Source organism: Varanus komodoensis, unplaced genomic scaffold (genome assembly GCF_004798865.1).
Source record: "Varanus komodoensis strain SLA01 unplaced genomic scaffold, ASM479886v1 scaffold1, whole genome shotgun sequence".
In the NCBI taxonomy this organism is placed as follows: Eukaryota; Metazoa; Chordata; class Lepidosauria; order Squamata; family Varanidae; genus Varanus; species Varanus komodoensis.
Genome location: NW_025335268.1, coordinates 67,637,831 through 67,659,668, shown reverse-complemented (window position 1 = coordinate 67,659,668; position 21,838 = coordinate 67,637,831). Strand labels below are relative to the sequence as shown.

The following is a 21,838-nucleotide window of genomic DNA, read 5'->3' as shown; positions in this document are numbered from 1 at the left end:
TACTCAGAAGATCCTAAGTTAAATAATCAAAAACATATTTACCTTTTTTGCTGCATGGATGTCAAAAAATGGTTTGTTACGAACGCTAAAAGGTTCTTGTGCTTTGTCAATTTGGCCAGTCTTCATTTTGTCATGCCGTGGACATACAATCTCTTTTTCTATACATGACAGACGAATGTTAAAGTCACAGTCCCCAACTGGTTGCCCCTGCAAATTAAAATATCAACATGTCATGAATATACACTTAATTAGCTGATTGAATGATTGCATTGTATTTGTACCCCTTACCAAAATGCAGCACTCAAGTTAGTGTACATTTATAAAATCTAAATATCATGTATCAAATTATGACTTAACACTGTTCTAGAATCAAACAGCATTCATCTAGAACAACCATCACTAATGTTCTTGTAAGATAACACTGATAGCAAAATCAAAAATGTCAGAAAGAGATATAATTTCACAATTTTTTTACTTTAACAAAGATGTGCACAATTCAAATCATTCTGAGGACTACTTTACACTTCTAGTGATTCAGGAGATCACTGCTACAGCCTATCGCTTACTTGAGTTTTGCTGACAGAAACGCCCTCCTCCTGCCTCCTCTGGTACCATTGCTCCCTAAGAGTCATGCAGCATTTAGCCTTCTTCTCTGAAGGAAGCTCCCTTAGATCCCAAATGTCTGGGACCTTCAACAAGCTCAGAGCCTTACGATGCTGTGGGCCTTGCCCTCTGTTGTGGCCTCTAACTTTCCCTCCGAAAAGGGGTCTTCTAATGAGGGCATGAGATTTGCTGTGTATGACAGTGTCAGCTTACATGGTTTTGTACCATGTACAAAGTATGACAACCTTGTGCACAACGCAGTGGACAACCTTGTGGACAACCTTGTGGACAACTGCTTGAATAGCTAAATGGAATGAAAGAAATGGAAGCCAACTATTACTGACTATAACCCGTCTATAAGACAACTGTGCCTCTGAATCAGGAATGTAAAGGAGATGTAGTAAATATGTCCATTCCAACACATATGCACACACTTTTACTCTAAGTCTTAGATGTCATAGAGCGGTGGGATAGCTCCACAAACAAAGGAAAGGGGCTACAATCAGGCAGATTTTGCAACCCTAATCTAACAGAATCTGTGAGGAACAGCATGGCCAAGCTTATCTGAAATTGTAATGATTGTCCTGTCAAGAAATTTGATCAAGCAACTGCAACTGTGGCCAGTCGCTCTTGCTAAATGGATAGTAGTAACCAGAGAACCTAAGCAGTTTCCCTCCCAAACTTATTCCTCTCTTCCTTTCAACAAGTCATGTTTCCCTTTTTTGCTCTAAGCTACTTTATAACTCTGCCTCAATTTCCTTTGCTCCTTTAAAAATGCCTTCTAGATACAAATCTTTGAATTTAAACCCTATTCCTGCTTTTCCCCAGACTGTTTCATATGAATCAGCTGGCAGACAGCTACTAGCAAGTAATTACAGAATCAAGGGGTTTCCTGTCTGACCATGGTACGTTTCTTTACTGATATGGTTATGTTATCTTTATTCTGTCTTAAACTGTTCTCTGAAATTTAAGTTCATATGAGAAAATTAACATCTGATAAAATTACAAAACCTTATTCAGTATCCAAAGCAAAACAACCTGCAATAAAATTACCTATTCTGAACATTTGACATGTTAATGATTCAGCATGTTGAAATGCATTTAGCACCTGAATTCATTTATGGCTCAAATAATTCCCTTACACTTTTAAAGTAACTCATAGGGTTTCTACTAATACCCTGGCTAAGCAAATCCAGTGCTACAAATAAGGCAAGCCACGACATGCAACATGATGCTCACGAGTACCAATATGTACCTAAACATCTTTTGTGGTACCTACGAAGGTGCCCTTTCCCCTCCTTTTATTTACTGGAAGGGGCCCTAAAGGCCATCTGGTCCAACCCCCTGCTGTTCCCTGTATCTGGGCAGTGCAGTTTCCATGTCCCTTGTTTGGTCCCTCCTGACCTTGCCAAACAACCTGGCAGTGCCCGTGAGTGAAATTTCCACCCTTTATTCTTGCCTATGGACTGCAGCAGCCTCCTCCTAATTAGTCCACTGCGGGCCTAAGGCAGGTTCCTCCTTTCCCTTCCCAAGTGTACCTGTAGCAGTTCCCAGGTGCTCTAGTCCCCCACAAAGACTTTTTATTAATGAAAATAAACAGTTTTGTTGCAATTCCCCCTTTCTCCCTCCATGTATTTTCATATTCTCTCCATTTCCAAAAGTAAATAGGAAGATGGACACAGTGCTGGACCAATGGGAATAAAGTAAGCAATGATATGTCTGTTCCAATAATGCTGAGGGCAGTAAAGACTGAAGGCTAGAAATGGTCTGACACCAGTTCTATGGCCTCTCTTGCCAGGGGACTTTATGGTGTTTCTGTATCAAAAATAATAAAATGGTGACTCTGATGACCAAGGAATTAATGGTGAAGATGAAAACGTTCGAACAGACTATTTTTTTCTATCTGAGGTTTCAGAAATCTAATCCTATCTTACAAGAACTTTGGAACTGGGTCTGTACAATACAACAGACCCAGAACAGTAAGATTTCAAAATGTTTTCTTCTGTTCTGTGAACCTGCCCTGAAAGAGACTGAGAATAAATTGGTCACAAAGGAGGAGGAAAGGAAAAAAGAGATTTCTGTGAAATATGTTTCTGTTGGTACTAAATTGTACTGGGAATCAGTATACCTTTGCACTGAGCCCCAGTACACCTCTGCTATGTGCTCCGTCATTTGGTAAGATTACTTGTCTTTTCTGACTAGCCATACCTCCTATGGCAGCCATTTTGTGGTGGTGCCCAAGACAGTTTCTCAAAATTAACACAAGTGCCTACAGGCCTGAACAGGTTGCCTATCCTGCTGTAGGATGCTGAGACTTTTCCAACAGAAATCTCTCTCTCTCTCTCTCTCGCTTGCACACACGCACAGAGAGAGAGAGAGAGAGAGAGAATCATAAATGTTCCTATGACAGTATAAAGTTAGACAAAGTGGAGATGCCACTAAACCATGAATGTTATATAGCAATAAACACTGTATCAATCATTCTAGGTAATAAAATTGAGGCAGGAGTACATGTTATCTAATGCTCATTCCTGCAAAAGCTCTCCTCCTATTAGCATAATAAAAAGTCACAGGTTTAGCACCACAGTGAAATGAAATCTAATTCCCAGAGCTATACAGCAAACTTTTCAGGAACTGAACCAAATTGGTTTCATGTTCTTCATCATGTATTTGATATCACTCAACAGATAAGTGGCATGGGACAGAAAACACAACTAGAATATTATCATCACAAAATGGTATTCCTTCCATTTAAAGTGAACGTTAATGGCAGTTACCATTTATGTTGCCAAAGCAAATGCAGACTGCTGATGCACAAAATGAATGCTAATTTAATAAATATCACTAAAATAGGTGAACCTTACAAAAAAAAGACTTGTAAAAATCCACAGAGATACTTTAGTATGCTCGCTAGGTTTTGTTTTGTTTTCGTTTTTACTTTGAATGAAAAACCATTCCAGATCATGAAATTCATTTTAAATTTCCCACATCATAGGGAAACATAACTGGAGAAACAGAAGATTAAAACTACCTTGAAGAGTGGAACCAACCACTCATTTCTTTGGATTCAGGCTTTAGAAAAAATTAATGCAATAGCGTACTTTTAACCTTCCTTTTAAGCCTTTTTCCTTCACTATTGGACAACAATTGAACTAAAGTGAATGCTAAAGAAGAATAAAGAGACTGCAGAAAAGTTGCATTAATTTGTTGCATCTATGTTCAGCTCAGAAGATGTAGTACCACAGTATTTTCAGGGAAGGAGGTTGAGGAACTGAAACAAATACCAATGATAGCATCTGGAAGCTCTGGGCCTTATTAAAAAATTAAACATTAACAAATCACCAGTGTAATGAAACAAGAGATTTCAAGTAACTCAAATGTGAAAATGCTGATGTATCCCTGAGATCAGCCTCTGTACTAAAGAGCTGGAAAGTAGCCAGTGTGTCATCAATTACTTAAAAAGGATCAAGGGGGTGATCCAGAAAATCGCAATCCACAAAATTTAATGTCTGTTCTGGGTTAGCTGGTGAAAATTATTACTAAATACAAAATTAACAAGCATATACTAGAACAAGTCTTACTTGAAGAAAAGGCAAGATGCTTCTCCAAAGGTAAGTTATCACTATCTAATGCAAAATAGCATGTGGATATGGGTGTTCCAGTGAATTACTGTGTACTCCATCTTTCAACAAAATCATTAGGAAAGTGATTGAAAATAAAAGGGCTAGAATCATAATGCCTTTATATAAATCTGGTGCACCCACACTTAGGGCACCATGCAGTTTTGGTCAACCTATCTCAGAATGGGTATTATACGATGGAAACAGTCCACAAAATAATTAGGAGGCTAGAACAACTAGAGGGCTGAGGAACAGAGATTGGTTTTTGCTCAAATGTCCTGTTTGCAGGCTTCCTACTGGCACCTAGTTTCTCTGAGTGGGAAACAGAATGTTGGAACAGACATGCCTTTCATCTTTCAGTAGGGCTCTTCCTATGTTCTTGGTAAATCTATTATCGATAGCTATTAACCACTTTCTAATTGTTTATTTTTATGGTGTTTTTACTTCTGGTGTTTTTATTTTTATGGTGTTTACAGTGATTCCTAAGGCCTGAATCAAGGTGAGGCATATGCAGGAACTGGATAGAATGAAGAAAGGAAGCATAAGGAGAGCATGCATGTTGAGAACTGTAATGAAGTTACAGTTAAGCTGCAGAGGAGGGAAGGGAGTGACGCTGTTAAAACAGGAAAGGTCAGTCCCTTAGAATCCATTAGAGTAGATTTACTGGGCACTATCCAATGTTATCTGTGTGCTAGCAAGACCAACTAGCTTGCATTTCACAAGGTGACTGGAAAGAGCAGAAACAGTCATTTTCAGAACAGTAGAACTCACAGAATGATGGCATGTCTTCCTTTGGAAATAAGCATTTCCACCCGTTTCCAGTGGTGCTTTCAGAAACTATCATTTCTGCTGCAACAGTGGTGGTGTATATGCAGCAGAACCAGCAGAAGTTCAGAAGCAGTATTAGATACTGCCTGCTGAGGTGGCAAGCCAAGCCTGAAAAGATATCTCAGCCGAGTTTGGGCTACAGTTGGTGTGGGAAAGTAAGTTTCCAAAGGGGGACAAATGCCCCTTGCCTCCTGAATCAACCCTCTTCACTGCCAAATTCTGCGCCACTTATATAACTTGCGAATTCATCCCAGTCTTCAGGGAGCACAACCTTGCTTTAAAAACAGGGTGTGTGCTCCTCACAGGCTTTAATATAGCTCAGTCATCCATTTTCAGGAGAAGATTCTAAATGGCCGCTTAAGCAAAGTTTGGGAGGAGGGACCCAGAGCTATTTCTGTCTGGCCTAATGATTGTGAGCTGTGAATCTGATCAGGCAACAAAGGCACTAATTTCTTCCTGCACAAAGGTTCATGGATCCATTGTTTCCACAGCATGTCAGTGCCATGCATAACAGAAACCTGAGCTGCAAATCAGGAGCAAGAGAAGTAGAAGCACTGCATCTTCACTGCATCCAGATAACAAGAAGGACCAAGCTGAAAGAAAACCAGAAGGATAAGCATACTGTATTGAGAGGAATGCTGGGGTTCTACATTTCATCTTTGGAACTACCTCCCTGTGTTGGCTTGCCTGGCACTAAACTTGCCATCTTTTCAGTGTCAGGTTAAGACAGCCCTCTTTGTGAAGGCCTTTAAAGTTCCCTGGTCATTCAGGGATCTGATATACTTAGCCAGGTGAATTTCTTTTACTCTTGGCCAGGTATTTATAATTGTCTTTACTGACTTTTAGTGTTCCTTTAAATAATTTTTAATGTTTTATCTATTGTATTTTATTGTTCTTATACCATGCTGCAAACCACCCAGAAAGCTTCGGGTACAGGTGGTCTAGACATGAAATTAATAATAAGAGGAGGAGCAGGACCAGTTACTAGTTTGTGCTGCTTCAAAAACTGCTAAAGTTTCATGCAGGACAGAAACAGCTGTATTTGTGGCTCTCTGAAGAAACCATGGATGGCCAAATATAAGATGCAGCACCTCCATAAAGGAAGCCACAGCCTAGAATTTACAATTGCTGAGCAGGGCTGTCAGGGATAGGACGTTTTGGAGAGCTTTCATTCATAGGGTCACCATAAGTCAGAGACAACTTGATGGCATGTAACAGCAAAGCCATCAGATCCTTTAGGCCAGCCTTCCCCAACCTTGTGTCTTCCAGACACATTTGGACTGCAACTCCCAGAATTTCCAGTCAATGGCCCTGCCAAATGGAAATGTTGGGGAGTGTAGTCCAAATGCCTCTGAAGGCCACCAGGCTGAGGAAGGCTGCAGTGATTCAGTTGCACAGGTAAAAGTTCTACTTAGTGCATAATAGTCAATGTCATCAGGAAAGTTTTTTCTTACCATTTAACTATTCTAAATTTAGAGTGCCAGTTACTTTTTAATTCCTGTTAATATACAAGTACCAAAGCAATTTTGTAGGCTGAGAAACTTTGGTGAGCTCAGCAAGGGAAAAGCAACCTATACTTCACACAGTCAGCATTTTCATTTCACATGTGAAGTTATTTCAAGCATTCACAATTTGCTTAAAAACATTGGTCACCTTTCCAACCTTTTTCATCACACTATCCTTGAAGCAATGATAGAACTAGAATTGCTCGCTCGCTGGGAATAGCTTTGGCTTGTGTTTTCCTACCTTTTGCAAATAAGATTTAACAGATATTAGGACACAAGAATATGGTTTATAAATACATAGAAAAAGAAGGAACTTATTTTTGATAGTAAAAAATTACTTTAAAAAACAAATGTCATGCACGCACACACCTGCACACGTATAACTGGTAAAAAGTAGTTGTAGATACGATGGTTTTCAAAAATAGAGTTTACATATTTGATTCTCAACTGAAATGAAACCCCACTGAAAAACCCAAGTGTTGTACAGTGTTTTATGTCTGACGATCTGCAGCTGCTTTTCACTGGGAGCTACCTTTAGATAAGTAAATGTCATCTGTTTGACTCTTTCATACGAGATGTGTGAAGTATGAAGGCATATCCCAAAATTCAAAAATTTATAAAACTTGATACAATATTATACTGTGTCTCTGGTACGTACAGAATGGTTAATCTACCAACTACTGTACCTCTGAACTACTGGATGGAAAGGTATACAGGTTGGAACTGCACAACAGTTCCAACTTGCAATTGAAACAATAATAATGCCTTGCTTATGGTTTAGCTCAAGTTGCACAGCTCTTATCTTCTACTGAATTACTCTTACACCATTCTTGGTAATGTCTATTTCTTCCATTCAGTATCATGCTAGCAACAGCTAACTGCACAGATGGAAGTTGTCGATTTTAATTACTGTAGGCGCAAATACAAAGGGGCAGTGGGCCTGAAATTTTACGCTGCCCCACAGCAAAATACATTGTATGACACTGCCTTTCAGTTGCTGTCCTTTCAACATATGCTGTCAGTTTGTCATGCCAAAAATCCATGGGTTACATCTAGTTGTAACTTTGCACTAGAAAGCACTTCTGCTTGCACAAGTGCTTGAAAGGGTATGTTTTTGAAATTATTGATATTTTTAAAGCAAATGTGTCAGATCACATGCCAGCATAACCAACAACAATCCAGAATTATGCAGTCACAAAAGTAGGCAAAGGCTTTTCTAAGGCAAGACTATGGAATGCTGCTGACAGCCTCAGTAATAAGGATGGCAGTATATCTAAGTTTGTTGTCACGGCCAAGGACAAGATTAAGTCTTCCTAGAATTTTTATCCCTCACAGAAGTTCAAGAAGCTTGAGCCTGGGTGTTGAGAAGAGATGCCCTTGTCAGATATAAGAGAAAGGCAGGGGCTAAGAGCCTCTTCATAGCACTTATAAAAGTAAAAACAAAAAACGAATAGCCCAACTTAAAACCCAAAGGGGAGAATGTTTGCATGATTGTTCTGCTGCTACATTTAGAGTGAGCTTCAGGAGTACGGAAGACTTTGAATGCCATAATAAATGCCTACACAGATGCCCTAGTAAGCCAAATTCACATGCAAGTCACCGGCAAGACTTCAAGCAAATGACCAAGTACTATGCACAAGGCCAGCTAGACAAAGTAAAGTTGAGGAGTCCTGATGCATGGATGAGAACTCAAATCTCTGTAAAGGCTCAGGTTGTCTGAAGAAATTTCCTAGTTTTAAACAAATTTAAACCCTAACCTCCCATCTCATCTATGGATCAAAATGCCACAAGTTGAGATCAGATTGTGATGGAGAGGGCTTACATTTGATAGAATCTAGGAGACATCTTGGGACACCCTGAGCTTATACAAAAGGCATGAGTTCTATCTGAACCAGTTTTCTTATGCTCAACCTCAAAAAGAAGAAAGCATACCTTTTAAAGTGACCACTGGAAAAAGGCTGATAACTGGGAAGTATCCAATTTGGGATGAACCATCATCAGGGATGAGAAAGAAGCTATTTTGGATGCCCAAATGCAGCCAGCACATGTTTTGGATTGCCCAAATGAAGCCAGTCACCAAATGTAGCAAATGTTCAAAAAGACCACAAATATAAAATAGAGCATGACAGACACTCATGAAGAACCATGCAGCAAAACAGCAGACACATTTGGAGAGTGATGCCACGTTTAGATGTTTCTACACTAATGCTGAAAAGCCTCCAAGCCAAGATGGGGAAGTTAGAGTTCCTAGTTTTAAAGGAGAATATAAGGTGAATAATAGAAACCAGATGAGAAGGAGAGAACTTGTGAGGTATATTCACCTCAAAATAAAAAAAAAAAATCTACAAGAACAGTAAGAAAAAGCATATTGAGGGTAGTATCACACTGTATTGTAAAAGCAGCATATTGCCCAGCAAAGCAGAAAACTTAAAAGGAAAAGACTCCTCCAAAGAATCACTCTGAGTGACAATAAAAGGTCTTGAAAAGATAATACTGGTGGCAGGGTTCTCTACCAGTATTATACAAAATGCCCAGGAATATCCTGAGATGGAGAATGAAACCAGGAAGACATGCAAAGGAAACAATACTGTAATAAACAGCAAGAAATCACCCTCACACAGAGGATAAATGAATGCAAAGTTGTACAGTTGTTCAGATCAGCAACAAAGCAAAACAGTTGTGCTTAAACATACACTCAGAAAACAAACACTAGGATATCCATCTTTCTATGAAAATGAGAGAGCTCATGTGCTGTGTGCTCCTACAATAGTGAATTACTTTCATCATATGCATATCTCAAGATAAAGTGCTTCTGGATTTGCTGCATGGCAGAATTACAGAATCTGTGTCACTTTAAAAAGAGATTAGGTAAATTCAAGGCAATGGCTACTACTCATGATAGTATGTATTGCCTCTACTATCACAGGCAATATGCTTCTCGTTATCAATTGCTAGAGTGGGAAACTGCTAATGCACTTACATCCTGCTTGTAGCTTCCCAAGGACAGCTGGCTGGCTAATTGCCCAACAGAATGCTGAACTAGGCAGGCCTCTTATGTTCTTAAGACAGCGGTTCTTCTTGTTCCTATTCTAAGCTAACTCACCACACTACAATCCCCATAATTAGAAAGGTGGTATAAAATTAATTTCTATTTATGCATTACAAAAGCTACCTTTAATTCCCAATTCCCCCTGCATTACCAGGCTCTCATTCCTTATTTTTCTATTCTTGCCACCTTCCCCCAGATAATACTTTCCTTATTTAAGTAGGCACAGCAACAAGTTCTTTCATGGTTCAGTACGGATGACCTCTTGAAATCTGTATGAAACCCCACACTGAGTATAGAACCTTACTAGGCATCACATTAAATCAACCAGCCTCATTGTCCTCCATCATTCCTTGCCCCTTTAACAACTCAAGCCAGATATTGATATCCTATATTATCCCATGGAAAAGATAAATGAAATCATAATGATCTGAACATTCATCATGAGCTGAAACTACTCTGCTTAGTCATGCTTTACACATTCAGTCTTTGTCCAAATGTTGTAGAATAAAAGTTAAAAAGGCCCTAAAAGTTTATCTGTTGCAAACAGAAGCTTCCCCCTGCCCTCCATTTTTATTGTCATAATTTAGATAAGATTCAGAAATGGCTGAAATCATCATTATAGAAACTCAATAGTGTCCTTAAAACTTCAAAGACCTTAGGAGGTAGATTTCTACCAAATTTGTGAAATATTTCATGCGAAGCTATATTGAACGGGAAAATATGCTGGTAGCTAGAAAGAGCAGTTCTTAAAGTTGTAAAGAAAATCTATTTTACATGTTTAAAAAAAATCAGTGTTATAAAGATTAGTTCCCAAATCTCAAATATAGCCTGTATCCATATGGGTAATAGTGTAACTTATTTGTGAAGTTCATAAATATTGAAAGACAATGAAATGAACTTATTTAACCACACATTTAAGGGGGTAAAAATGTACACATTGAAGCATTCATTCCAAATAGTAATTATGCAAGTGACTGCACAACTGAAGTGTATTTCCTATTTAAATTTAAACTAGTCTTAAAATTAGCTTTTCATCTCCACACAAAACCACAGTAGTTTCATAAATAAAGTACATGTAAGCAGAAGAAAACTATTTGCTTAGTCATGTTGTTAACATTATTAGCAAAGCTTAGTGACATATGCAACACAGAAACAAAATTGTACTGTAACAATTTGCTTTTGCAGAGGAAAATTCTACATAATCCGCAACGCCTATCATTGTCAGGAGCTGGGTTCCCTCCTTCTTCCTTTCAACCAACTGACAGTTCTTCGGGAAAAAAATATTTTTCCAATACACTGATACCCTGGCTCATGAACATGATCCGTTCCAGGACTCTGGTCATGTCCCAAACTGGTCGTGAGCCAAGTCAAATTTCTCCGTAAGGATCAATGTAAATAAGGTTAATCTGTTCTGCAACTATTTTTTTTTTACTCACAAAAATTTGAAGCTAAGTGACAAAGAACAACAAAGATAGCAGCCATCCCCCCCCCCCCCTGCAGCCCCAGCGATTGTGCAGGGGGATGGGGGGAGACGGGAACAATCGCAGGCACGCTGAAGGGAGAGGCGGGTGCAGGCGCATGGGGGGAAGGCGGGGGTGGGCACACTCAGACAGGGAACACAGGCGCAATCGCAGCCATCTCCCCCACAGCACGAACGCGGCCATCTCCCCCCCACCCCAGCACAACCGCGATCACGCCTGTGCAGGGAAGGCGGGCACGCTCGCTGTCGTCACCTGATGCAGAGTTTGCAACCTGGGGCAAAATTTTTATGAAATTTCTGTTCGCAACCCCATTTGGTCATGATCTGAGGCGTTTGTGAGCCGAAGTACCACTGTATATAGCCAGCCAACTAATAGCCAACAGAGGAAGAGCCTTGGAGCATACATGAATCGGTTAGTTGAACCCAAACTGGAAACTGTTCCTGGAAACCCTCCTTTTCGGTAACCCTGGGCTCCACCCCTCTGGGTGTGCTTGTCCAGAGAGGGGCTAGCCTCCTAGCTCTACGCTAGGCGTCCTCTAATTGGCTAGCCTTTCTTTCCTGACTCTGTGTCATGGGGTCAGGGATTGGGCCAGGCTCTTCTTGCTCCTTTCTCATGTCCCCTCTCAGCACTTCCAAACCCTGTTGGTGTCCAGGGTCTGTCTGGACACCTGGAGATGGAGGCCTTGGCCCTAGCTCTTCCACCATCTCTGTGTCTGCAGAACTTCTTCCCAGGCTTCACAGTGCTCAGCTGAAGTGTCATTCCATTACCCTGGAAAGCATGACGAGAATAATTGCCTCTTTCTTTCCCAACAATCACAACTGTTGTAAAAACAAATAGGCAAGAATATCATAGAACCTGAGTTGCACAGCAGCATCTGCTGTGGAGAATTTATGGCAATGATACAGAAAGGTCACTTCCTATAAGTTCTATAGTTACCCACGAACATACAATGCATCAGATATATTATTTTCCCCTTTATTAATACATGGAAGCAGTAATACTACTCACATACTGGAATGTGTTTGTTTTTCTTAAATTCATTTCACGCTTACATTTTAAAAAAAAATGCCTCTGCAATGGAAATAATTTACAATCTTATTATTTACAGACTGTGAGGGTATCACATTTCTGCCATTTCTTCAAGCTCATTCAGCCATATTTTTTTTCCATTTCAGTAAGAATTTGTGTTAGCCATTCCAAGACGGAGGACAGAATATCTATTTTCCAAAGTTGAACTATTAGAGGTTTAACAGTTACAAACAAATCTACAATAGCATCTAATCCATTAATCTGATGCCGATGTAATAAGGGCTCCCTGAAAAGAGCCAACATAAAGTGGGGTGCACTCACTTATTTTTCCTGAAGCTAATTCCTCACTCCCTTCTCTTAGTTCAGAGTTACGCACATGTGTACTAATGGCAAAAGAGTCTCTCTACCTAGCTCTCAAGCATAGTAGCAGCCATGTCTAAGTTGTAGCCCATGTCTATAAGCACTCGGGTGATCTCCAGCCACCCCTTTAAGAGGCATTCCAGTCATTAAATTTCTCTTGGGATTCATCTCAGGGAGAAAGTGGAAGGATTCAGTCAGTTTCTCCTTCCCCTGCTTCATTACCAATGGAAAATGTGAACAATTATTTAAACTTGTCTTCTAATGAAGTGCTTGGAAAAACCCTTTCCATCAAAGATCTTTATTATTCTCACAAGCACAGTGCACTGTGAAGACAGACAAGACCAGATAAATGGCATATATGTGTAACAGCAATCTAGGGACGGTTTAACCAAAGCTGAGAATGTTTTCAAAAATAGTTTCTTCCAATTAATCCATTCAAAAGAGCACAGAGTTTTCCACGGAACAATGCCAATATTCACCAAGGAATAAAAGGAAAATGCATGCACTTAATTCTGTAACAGTTGTGCAGTCATTGTAATCTGGTAACATTTTACAATACATACACAATATTGCATTTTCATGCAAAAATAATTAATACAGAGTAAGTATTGTCCACCTGTTTCTGGTATTCCAAAGCATTCCATCCAAATACTCACCTCCATAAAAAATGTTTTTAATATAAAACTTCACTTTTTCAGACACCATTCTATGGGCTGGGATCCAAAGAACCATGCAACTAGTTTTGTGCATCGAAAGAGTCTGTGTGGATGCTTATTTTACAAACCTTCCTATGTCATCAAGTAAAACTATTAAAACTGGGAAGACTTTCAAAAGCAGTTTATCATATATGAGGGGCAAGGAGGAAGACAAAGATGCTTCTAAAATGCCCTAAGCATGCCCAATCCCACAGGAAAGTCTAAAATAGTCTTCCAGAATTCAGCCTCTGGCTCCAACTATCTTGCTTTTAAGGTAGAAGGGGGTGATGTCTAATTTGTGTGAAGTGAGCCTGGATATGCACCTACAGACAAAAACTAAACTACCTGCTAGAGCACATCTAGGCCACAAATACTCCAAGGAACATCCTGAGTGCTCAGTTACAGAGTCTTTTGAGAGATAAGAAAATACAGGGAAATTACATTACTCAGCACTATTTCAGGTAGGTTATTCCATAGCACACCTGGGCCATTATCAGTTTGTGGCAGAAGGCAATCTGTGGCTTATATTACAAGATACTTGAGTAAAGCTCCTCTTTAAAAAGTTACAGAATGAAAAAACCAGATACTATAGAAACCTAGGTAAGAATGGGAATAAGTAGTTCCACTTAGTGATGTGCTATATTTTGAATTCACTATCACAGACAAAGGTGGCAAAGCAAAGGGAACGCTGAAGAAAAGGGAAGGCTCACAAAGAGATGATTTTTACTCTAGCATACCTGATAAATGAAATTGATCAACAAGTCTACTAAGAGTAGAATGACTGCACACCCAAGTGTTAAAAATATAGTCACTCCAGGGAATCAGATACATTAGTGCCCTATGAGAGCGACTCTTGTTAATAGGCTTTGTAAGTGCACCAACTCCTCCAGTATTAAACCAGATATTAAAATTGAAGAAGTGGGATCTGCTATGAAGTGCTGCAGTGTGGAATGTTCTTACAGAAGATTCTGGCCCTCCCTAGCCACACTTTCACAGTTTCCATGGTTTCCCCTTTCCAACACTGTAGAGGTGCAAATCAGCAAAATATGAGCTTGCTGAACTTCTCCAAATTTCATTTTGATGCTCGTTTGAATTCATGTCTGTATCATACTACAATCTTTGTGTTTTTCTGTTCAATGACAGACCATATATATCTTCATGCACATTCTTCCAAATGCATGCATCAATTGCATCGTTCTTTGAAATGTATGGATTTGCCTCCCACTGATTAAAGCATGTGTGTGTGTACCAGGGAGGGCCCCCAAAAACCTTCTGGGGGGCAGACCCCTCATACTACAGGCTTCCCCTGCTAGGTGAGTGTTCTAGGAACCCATCTTCATCAGTGTACCCAGTTGGGTTATTGCGTTTGGCTTCAGTGAGTCCTTTCCTTTCCTTTTTCTTGGAGACTCCTTCAACATGTTTGCCACTGTGAAGGCTGATTTACAAGAACAACTTGTGGTGGTGTAATTTTCTTCAGCTGAGTGTTCAACAGTTTTGACCAAAAACGGCATGACCCTTGCACCTCACCCTCCATATTCACCCAATCTCACCCCATTCAATTATTTTTTGTTTGTTTCCCCAGATGAAAAAAGTCCTCAAAGGGAAATCTTTTGCTGATGTGGAAGAGGTGAAACAAGAAACTGCAGAAGAACTAAAAGGCATTAAAATCAACAAGTTCAAAACCTGTTTTAAGCAATGAGACCAGGATACCTGGAGGAACATCTTTTTCCTTATATGCACCTCCCATCCCTTAAGATCTGCAGCAGAGGCCCTGCTCCAGGAACCCTTCTTGAAGATTAGGAGACAGAATACCCAGAGGGCTTTCTCTGCAGTGGCGCCCTGAATATGGAATGTGCTCCCAAGAGAGGTCCGCCTGGCGCTGACATTATATGCTTTCCGGCGCCAGGTCAAGACCTTTTAATTTAAGGTATTTAAAAAGGTATTAAATTATTAAAGGTAAAGTTTAAATGTTTAAATTATGCTTGTATTGCAGTCATGGGTTATTAGTATTATTATAATGTTTGGGTTATTATGATAATTCTATTACATTGTATTTATTGAATAACTCTTGTAAGCCATCCGGATATGTTGTGATTGGACAGATTAGAAATACCCAAATAAATCAATAAATAAAATGGAAAAAACATCTCGATAGGTGTATTGCATCAAATGCAAAGTACTTTGAAGGTGACTGAAGTTTGAACATGTAATAATAAATGCACCAGTTATTTATAAACAAATTCCTGGGGGGTTGGGTCCCCCCTCATATTTACTGAAGTCTGCAATGAGTACATTTTTCCCATGCACACTTTTCAAATGTACACATGCTGTCCAACAGAATTTTTGTGGAGCCACGAAACACCCTGGGAGATTGGAAACGTACAGACTTCAGCTGCAGGCTGAGTCCATGTTTAGTCTGGAAACTTCAAGCTGGGTAAATCCTAATTAAAAACAAACTCAAATAATGTTTCCTTTCAGCCCTATTCAACACTAAATACTTTACAATATTGAGATTTAGGAAGGTCCATATTACAGCTCTCCCAAGCCTAGATAAAGAATACAGATGGTAAGTGGAGAAATGTAAATTTGAATGTTTTCACAAATTTAAAAACTTATTATGGAAAGAAACTAGCCCTACATGGAGAAGTCCAAGCTAAGCTCACCAGCTTTAAATCCTTGCTTACTATCTGCAGTGACAGTACAACCACATTGACCCTCAGCTGCATATGCTTCTGTGTGGATGGAAACTTAGGCTGGCATATTATGTATCCTCAGATATCATTTACTAAGAAATTGTGTGATTTTAAAACTGGCCCAACTTCAACTATAATTTGGTTATCTAATACTTTAAGTTCTCTTATTTCTTCATTCCCGCATTTGCTCTCCAACTTTGCGCCCCTTGTAAATGCCAAGGAAATCAAACATCACTAGGGACAGAAAGCACCTGAGCAAGCTATTCACCTCAAAGCAATTTTTTATTCTCTCAGGGTGAGGTAGCAAGTAATTGCCATACTAGACACATTACAGTTAAAAGCTTATCTTGTGTACACCCTTAAAAAACCTCACAGAAATCCCTCTTGTGAAGGGATGGAGCCAAAGTTATTAGAAGTTTTCAACAGACGAAGGCAAAGTTAGTGCTAAGGACAAGGTTTGTATTCTACATATCAAGTCTGCAATTTAAACCCTCACTTGTCCACTTAAAGATTCTCAGGTTGCAGGCTACAAAAAGAGTAGCCTAAAATGGACAAATATTTCAATTCAGTTTAAAGCAGAGTCTTAATTCCTTTCTATAGAAGCCTTTTTCAAACTATATGTAGAGGCTCTGATTTCAGACTTCGAAGCTCTTCATAAGAATTACGAAAGCGAATGGCTCTTCTAAAACATTCATTGTAGAAATGAATATGGTTTGGAATACGTATATTAATTCATGACATAGTGACTAAATTATTAAGACAGACTCTGATTTTAAGGCCAGGATGCACCAGATTAACTTGTCTGACCTCTTGTAAAGTACAAGCAATTACATTTCCTCCCATTACTTAATATCTAAACCAAATTTGCATTTGGCAAGAATATGCCTGATAAAAAAAACATCAACTGGAATATTACATTTTATTTCCTCCCTCAGTGCATTTACAAAATTTCACAGTGTGGTAGTACTTATTCCCCTCATTCCATCCAAACACTAGATCCCCCCAACCCTAAATCAATAGGAAACTCAGCAGAAGAATGTTTGGAAACTTTATTTTTTTAAAAAAAATCTGAATTGTCCTATTATCATAACAGCAAGGAAAAGGTCCGTCTTGCCTCCATCATCTTTTGTCCCCTTCCCTTCCCTTCCCTTCCCTTCCCTTCCCTTCCCTTCCCTTCCCTTCCCTTCCCTTATTTATTATTTATTTATTAAAACATTTTTATGCCGCCCCATTCGCCGAAGCCTCGGGGCGGCTTACAACAACCTCGGGGCAGCTTCCCTTCCCTTCCCTTCCCTTCCCTTCCCTTCCCTTCCCTTCCCTTCCCTTCCCTTCCCGGAAAGGTCCACAGAAAGTAAAAGCTTGGCCCCATAATAAATGAACTAGCACTTGCACCAGTGTAGAAGGAAAGTGTAATTCCACCTAAAGGCAGAAGCCAATTCTTCCAATCACTTCCTTGTTACCAGGCCTGGGGAGGGAGAATATACCTGTCAAGGTTTGCTCCTACAGGAAACAGAGATAGTGTTAAGGTACAGTTTAATGTTATGTGTGAAACATGCTATTATGCTTTGCATTTTAATTGTTATGTGCCACTTGGGGATAATACCCTCCGACAAAAGCGTAGGGTATAAATATAATAAATAAACAAAAGGAAATTTAAGGAAATAACATGAACAGTATTTAAAAACCTGTGAGAGCTAATTTGTTCTCAGACCCTTCTAGAGGGCTACATTCCTCATATCAATGGTTATACCATCTTAATGTCATACAGGAAGGTAATCATCTGAAACCACCACAAATGCAAATTCACACAAGATTAGTATGATGTAGCAAAAGTTAATACATCACACTGTGACAAATGTGATTGTCACTGTGCATATATGTAATGGGAAGTCACAGCTACTCTCTTCTCCCCTATGTATCCATTTCATAAACACATTTGTTAATTCACACAAAAACACAGATTCCACACATAAATTAAAGATTGTCTAGCAGGTCAGCAAAACAAGCAAAATGGACTTGGAGAGCAGATGGAAAAATGATAAAAATATATGTAGTGAAATGGAAGAAACCACCTACAGGAGTGGTTTTAATAAAAGGAACACCATAGGTTTTTTAAAAAATTAGAAGGTAAAAAAAGTTTATACTGCAGTCAATTCTGAAGTTGATTTTTTAAAAAAGATGGGGATGTGTGAATTTTAAAAGAAGTTAAATCTTCTACAGACCATACTTTTTTCAGCTTTTCACCTACAAATGAAAGGGAAAAAATATTCCTGCTCTCTAATAATAAACATTGGCATAATCTTGCAAAGTAAACTTATGACAATCCCAGTATTATAGAATGTCTAAGCAAACAAAATATAAGCATTGCACATGGTTCAATTAAGCAGCAATCCAAAGAAATATTTCATTCTGCCATGGGTACCAGCACCTCTCTGGGTTAGTCATGCCAACTCTCCCTATAACAAGTCAGTATGTCCCACTGACTTTAGCTGTTCAGTACCTCATAACTAATAAAACTGTTTCTTCTTGCCAAGTCAATCCAGCTAAAATATATTTGTAATTAAACTTCCATAATTAGAATAAAGACATTTTGTTAGGTCTTTTTTTAATCTTTACAGCTTGGCTACAGTTAATGGCCCATTTCAGATAAAGCCTTGCTTCTGCTTATACTGATAACATATTGTCTGGAACTGTCCTTGAACTGAAAGCACAATGGCTGCTTAGTAAATTCCCTTTACACATTCCCTCTGCACTGAAAACAACCTAAAGTATTTTGACTTCAAGCATTACTAGTCACAGCCAGTGCTAATATAGGTCACCGATGACTGAAGTCTCTGTCAGCATAGGTCTCTTTCTTCTTTCCTAAAACAAACAGCCCATCAAACTTCTAGAATATTCTACTTCACCAATCAAACAGCTCTTCCATAAAACTAATAAACAACTGAACTAAAAATGACTATACAGGAAAGAATGGAACAGCAATCTGTCCAAAGGAAAAAAACAAACAGAATAAAGGTCAATTCACTGGCATGTATAGAACGTATATCTGAGTTTAATTAGACCAAGTTATGCTCAACCATGGCAAGTATTTCCTATCCTCATGTTGCCTCTTTCCTTCTCAGTGTGCAGGTTTGCACCTCATGACGAGCAACAGCAGGTGGTCACCATGATTGGTGGTTGGTAACCTATAGTACTGACAGTTGTTATCACTGTTTCTGTTTATCATCATGGTTTGGCCCCAACAAGTCCTACCTACCCCTCCAGGCATGCATCTCAAAGGTCATCATTTTATGTAGGCAGCCTGTTCTCAACTGGTCCACTGAATGCGCTACTCTCCTTCCTCCTGCAGGAATATTTGAATCTTTCTCCCTGTTCCTATAGCTAATCAATATCTCTTTTATTCTGTTCCCATTGAAGAAAATTGATTGCTGCATATGTTGCCTGCTGGCACTGAAAACTCTCTTTTTCTCCCCATCCCAGTTTTACTCCCATCCAGGCTAAGAGACAAGTGGTGTTTGTTTACATACACCTCCTTCCCCCCACACAAATGCCTGGCTCTACTTCCCACTGCACTCCTTTTAATTCTTCCCCCACATCTCACATTCCTCTAACAGTTGCCCCATCCATCTTGGCACTCACCTGTGTTACAAGTCTACACTAGATCTTTTCCACACCTTCCCTCCCCCGAAGTATTCTTCACTACTGCAGCCAGAGCTTAGTCACAACTTCAGTTTTCCAGCCCTCTGCTTACTATCCTAACTATCTCCTTTCTTCTTCCTTTATGCCACAAAATTATCAAGTTCTCCAACTGTAATCCATTTCTTCTATTAAAAGCATACTTTATTCTGCAATAAAAACAAAGACAGATTTGGCATTCTACTGTAAAAGAAAAAAGCACCCTACAATTTAACACACACACACAATTTATGTATATTTTTTTAAAATCTACCCCCCCCCCGCACCAAATAAATAGAAAGATGTGCAAGCCAGCAACAAACCACAGTGTCTATTTTCCACATATTGCTTTAACATTCCATTTTATTTCTGACAAACAGTTTGGCAAACTGTAGCAGGTCACATCCCTTTTTTAACCACTTCAGTTTTGTTAGCTTAGATCAGTGATGAGGAATGCTTGGTCATCCAGATATTGTTAGACTTCAAGTCTCATCAGCCTGACCTCCTCAATGGTGAAGGATGATGCATTCCCTATCCCAGGCTTAGAGGTTGATTTTCAGTGTCTTGCATGGGTAGTTCTTCCCACAATTCAAAAAGATACATTATCAGGCTATTCATATTTGGGACACCTCTTGAATTTCTGCATGTTCTATTACTCTTAAAGTCACTGTCACCTTCCCAGTAAAGAAGCTGTCAACCCTAATTACAGCTACTTTGGGCAATATAGCTACCTATATCAATGAATCCTCGTTATGCATTCAAGACATTTAAAAAAGGTGATTTCACGAAAGGGGGCATTATTAATTCATTTTTAAGTTATATGTTCAGCAGCTTGTGCTATACCAATTTCATGAACCTTTATTTTATTTCATTTTAAAATAACTATTGGATGTATAATCCTTCATTGTTCAAAAAAGAATATTGTAGGTGCTCATCCTTTTGATATTTTTAAAGTTACAACCTAATACAATTGCCATATAGCAGACTATACAATGCTGCTTATTCATATGGGGGCCCCACTGGTGCTTTTGTTCCATTCATAACCAGACCCACTGGTTCCATTGCACAGGCAGAACCCACTGCTCACAAAATGCAGATTTAGTGCTTCCAGAGACAAGTCCCAAAATAAGTAGAAATATTCATTATTAATACAAGATAGGCTGGCAGAACTCCCTTATCTTGCTCCATTTCAGAAACTAGCATTTCCACTTGCTTCAGGATGCCGCAGGAATGCTAAATTCTCCACTCTGAGAGAGATGAGTGTCATATGCACAATGAAATTGGCACAGCTGGTTCTGTGCAGAAAGTCACAGCTTTGTTTACACTTATCTGTACTGTATTTCATCTCAGCAGGCCTAACTATAAGTAACATCAAGCTACCTAATCCATGGGGAAACTTGCACAAAACATTATGCTAATTTTCCAATACCTGATGATATGAAAGACATGATCCATGTGTCATGAGTTTATAAAGTCACTGAAAATTGTATAATGGTGAACTCTAGTTCCATGCTCCCTGAGTCCGTTAAAGGGCATGCCTAGTCCTGGACATCCAAGCAGATTGTTTACTGCCACCTGCAAAAATCACCACCTGAGTTCTCAATGACTCTAAGCTGAACAAGGCAACAAAACTCAATTTCCCCAACTCCCTATAACCAATTTATATTCTAGAAAATTCTTAGGCCTTAAAAGCTTGCTCAGCTGTTACAAATCCACCTACCAGCTTTTCCAACTGCCCTCCCACCACAAAAAAATTCCAGAGAATTCTGTAAGCTCAGAAAAACAAAGCTAACTATAAGAAAAGTACAGGGGAGCTTATCTTTGCCAAGTCATAATCAAAAATTCACAAATGTATTCAACACTGTGAATACACTGAACAGTACAGTCACCAATACATGTTTCAATGTCATTTCACAGGTGTGAAATTAATTGAAGATTAATTGATCTCAGGTATCCTTTACTACCTGGCAGTTATTAAATATATCAACCACAGGTTTTAGTAAACTAATCAAAACATAATATACTTACATTGAATTTAATTATGTCGTATATCAAGTACCGAGGGACAACCTGGCCATTTACCTTGTCAATGATCATTTCCTTAAGAAGAGAAGCAAAATAGTATTTTAATATTTATACAACAAGTAGCTAACACTGCATCAACAAACTTAAATTAAACATTGTTTTACACAAAGCATTGTTTCAGTATTCTAGCATAGCTATAGCTTTCCTCTTAGGATTTCCTTTTTTTGCAGGGTGGGTTGATGTTTTTATACTTTGTTGTAAGCCTCCCAGAAAAC

At 39.0% G+C, this 21,838-nt stretch overlaps 1 protein-coding gene across 5 annotated transcripts in view; it reads right to left on the bottom strand.

The window, feature by feature from the left end:
- Positions 1 to 21,838, bottom strand: part of RNGTT (RNA guanylyltransferase and 5'-phosphatase) — a 152,244-nt gene that overhangs the window by 80,393 nt on the left and 50,013 nt on the right. For all 5 annotated transcript variants that reach the window (XM_044427866.1, XM_044427874.1, XM_044427889.1 and 2 more), the window contains exons 10-11: positions 21,567 to 21,638; positions 43 to 207 (exon numbers count right to left, since the gene is read on the bottom strand). In XM_044427866.1, coding sequence (XP_044283801.1) covers positions 43 to 207; positions 21,567 to 21,638 — 237 coding nt within the window. The remainder of the gene's footprint in view (positions 1 to 42; positions 208 to 21,566; positions 21,639 to 21,838) is intronic.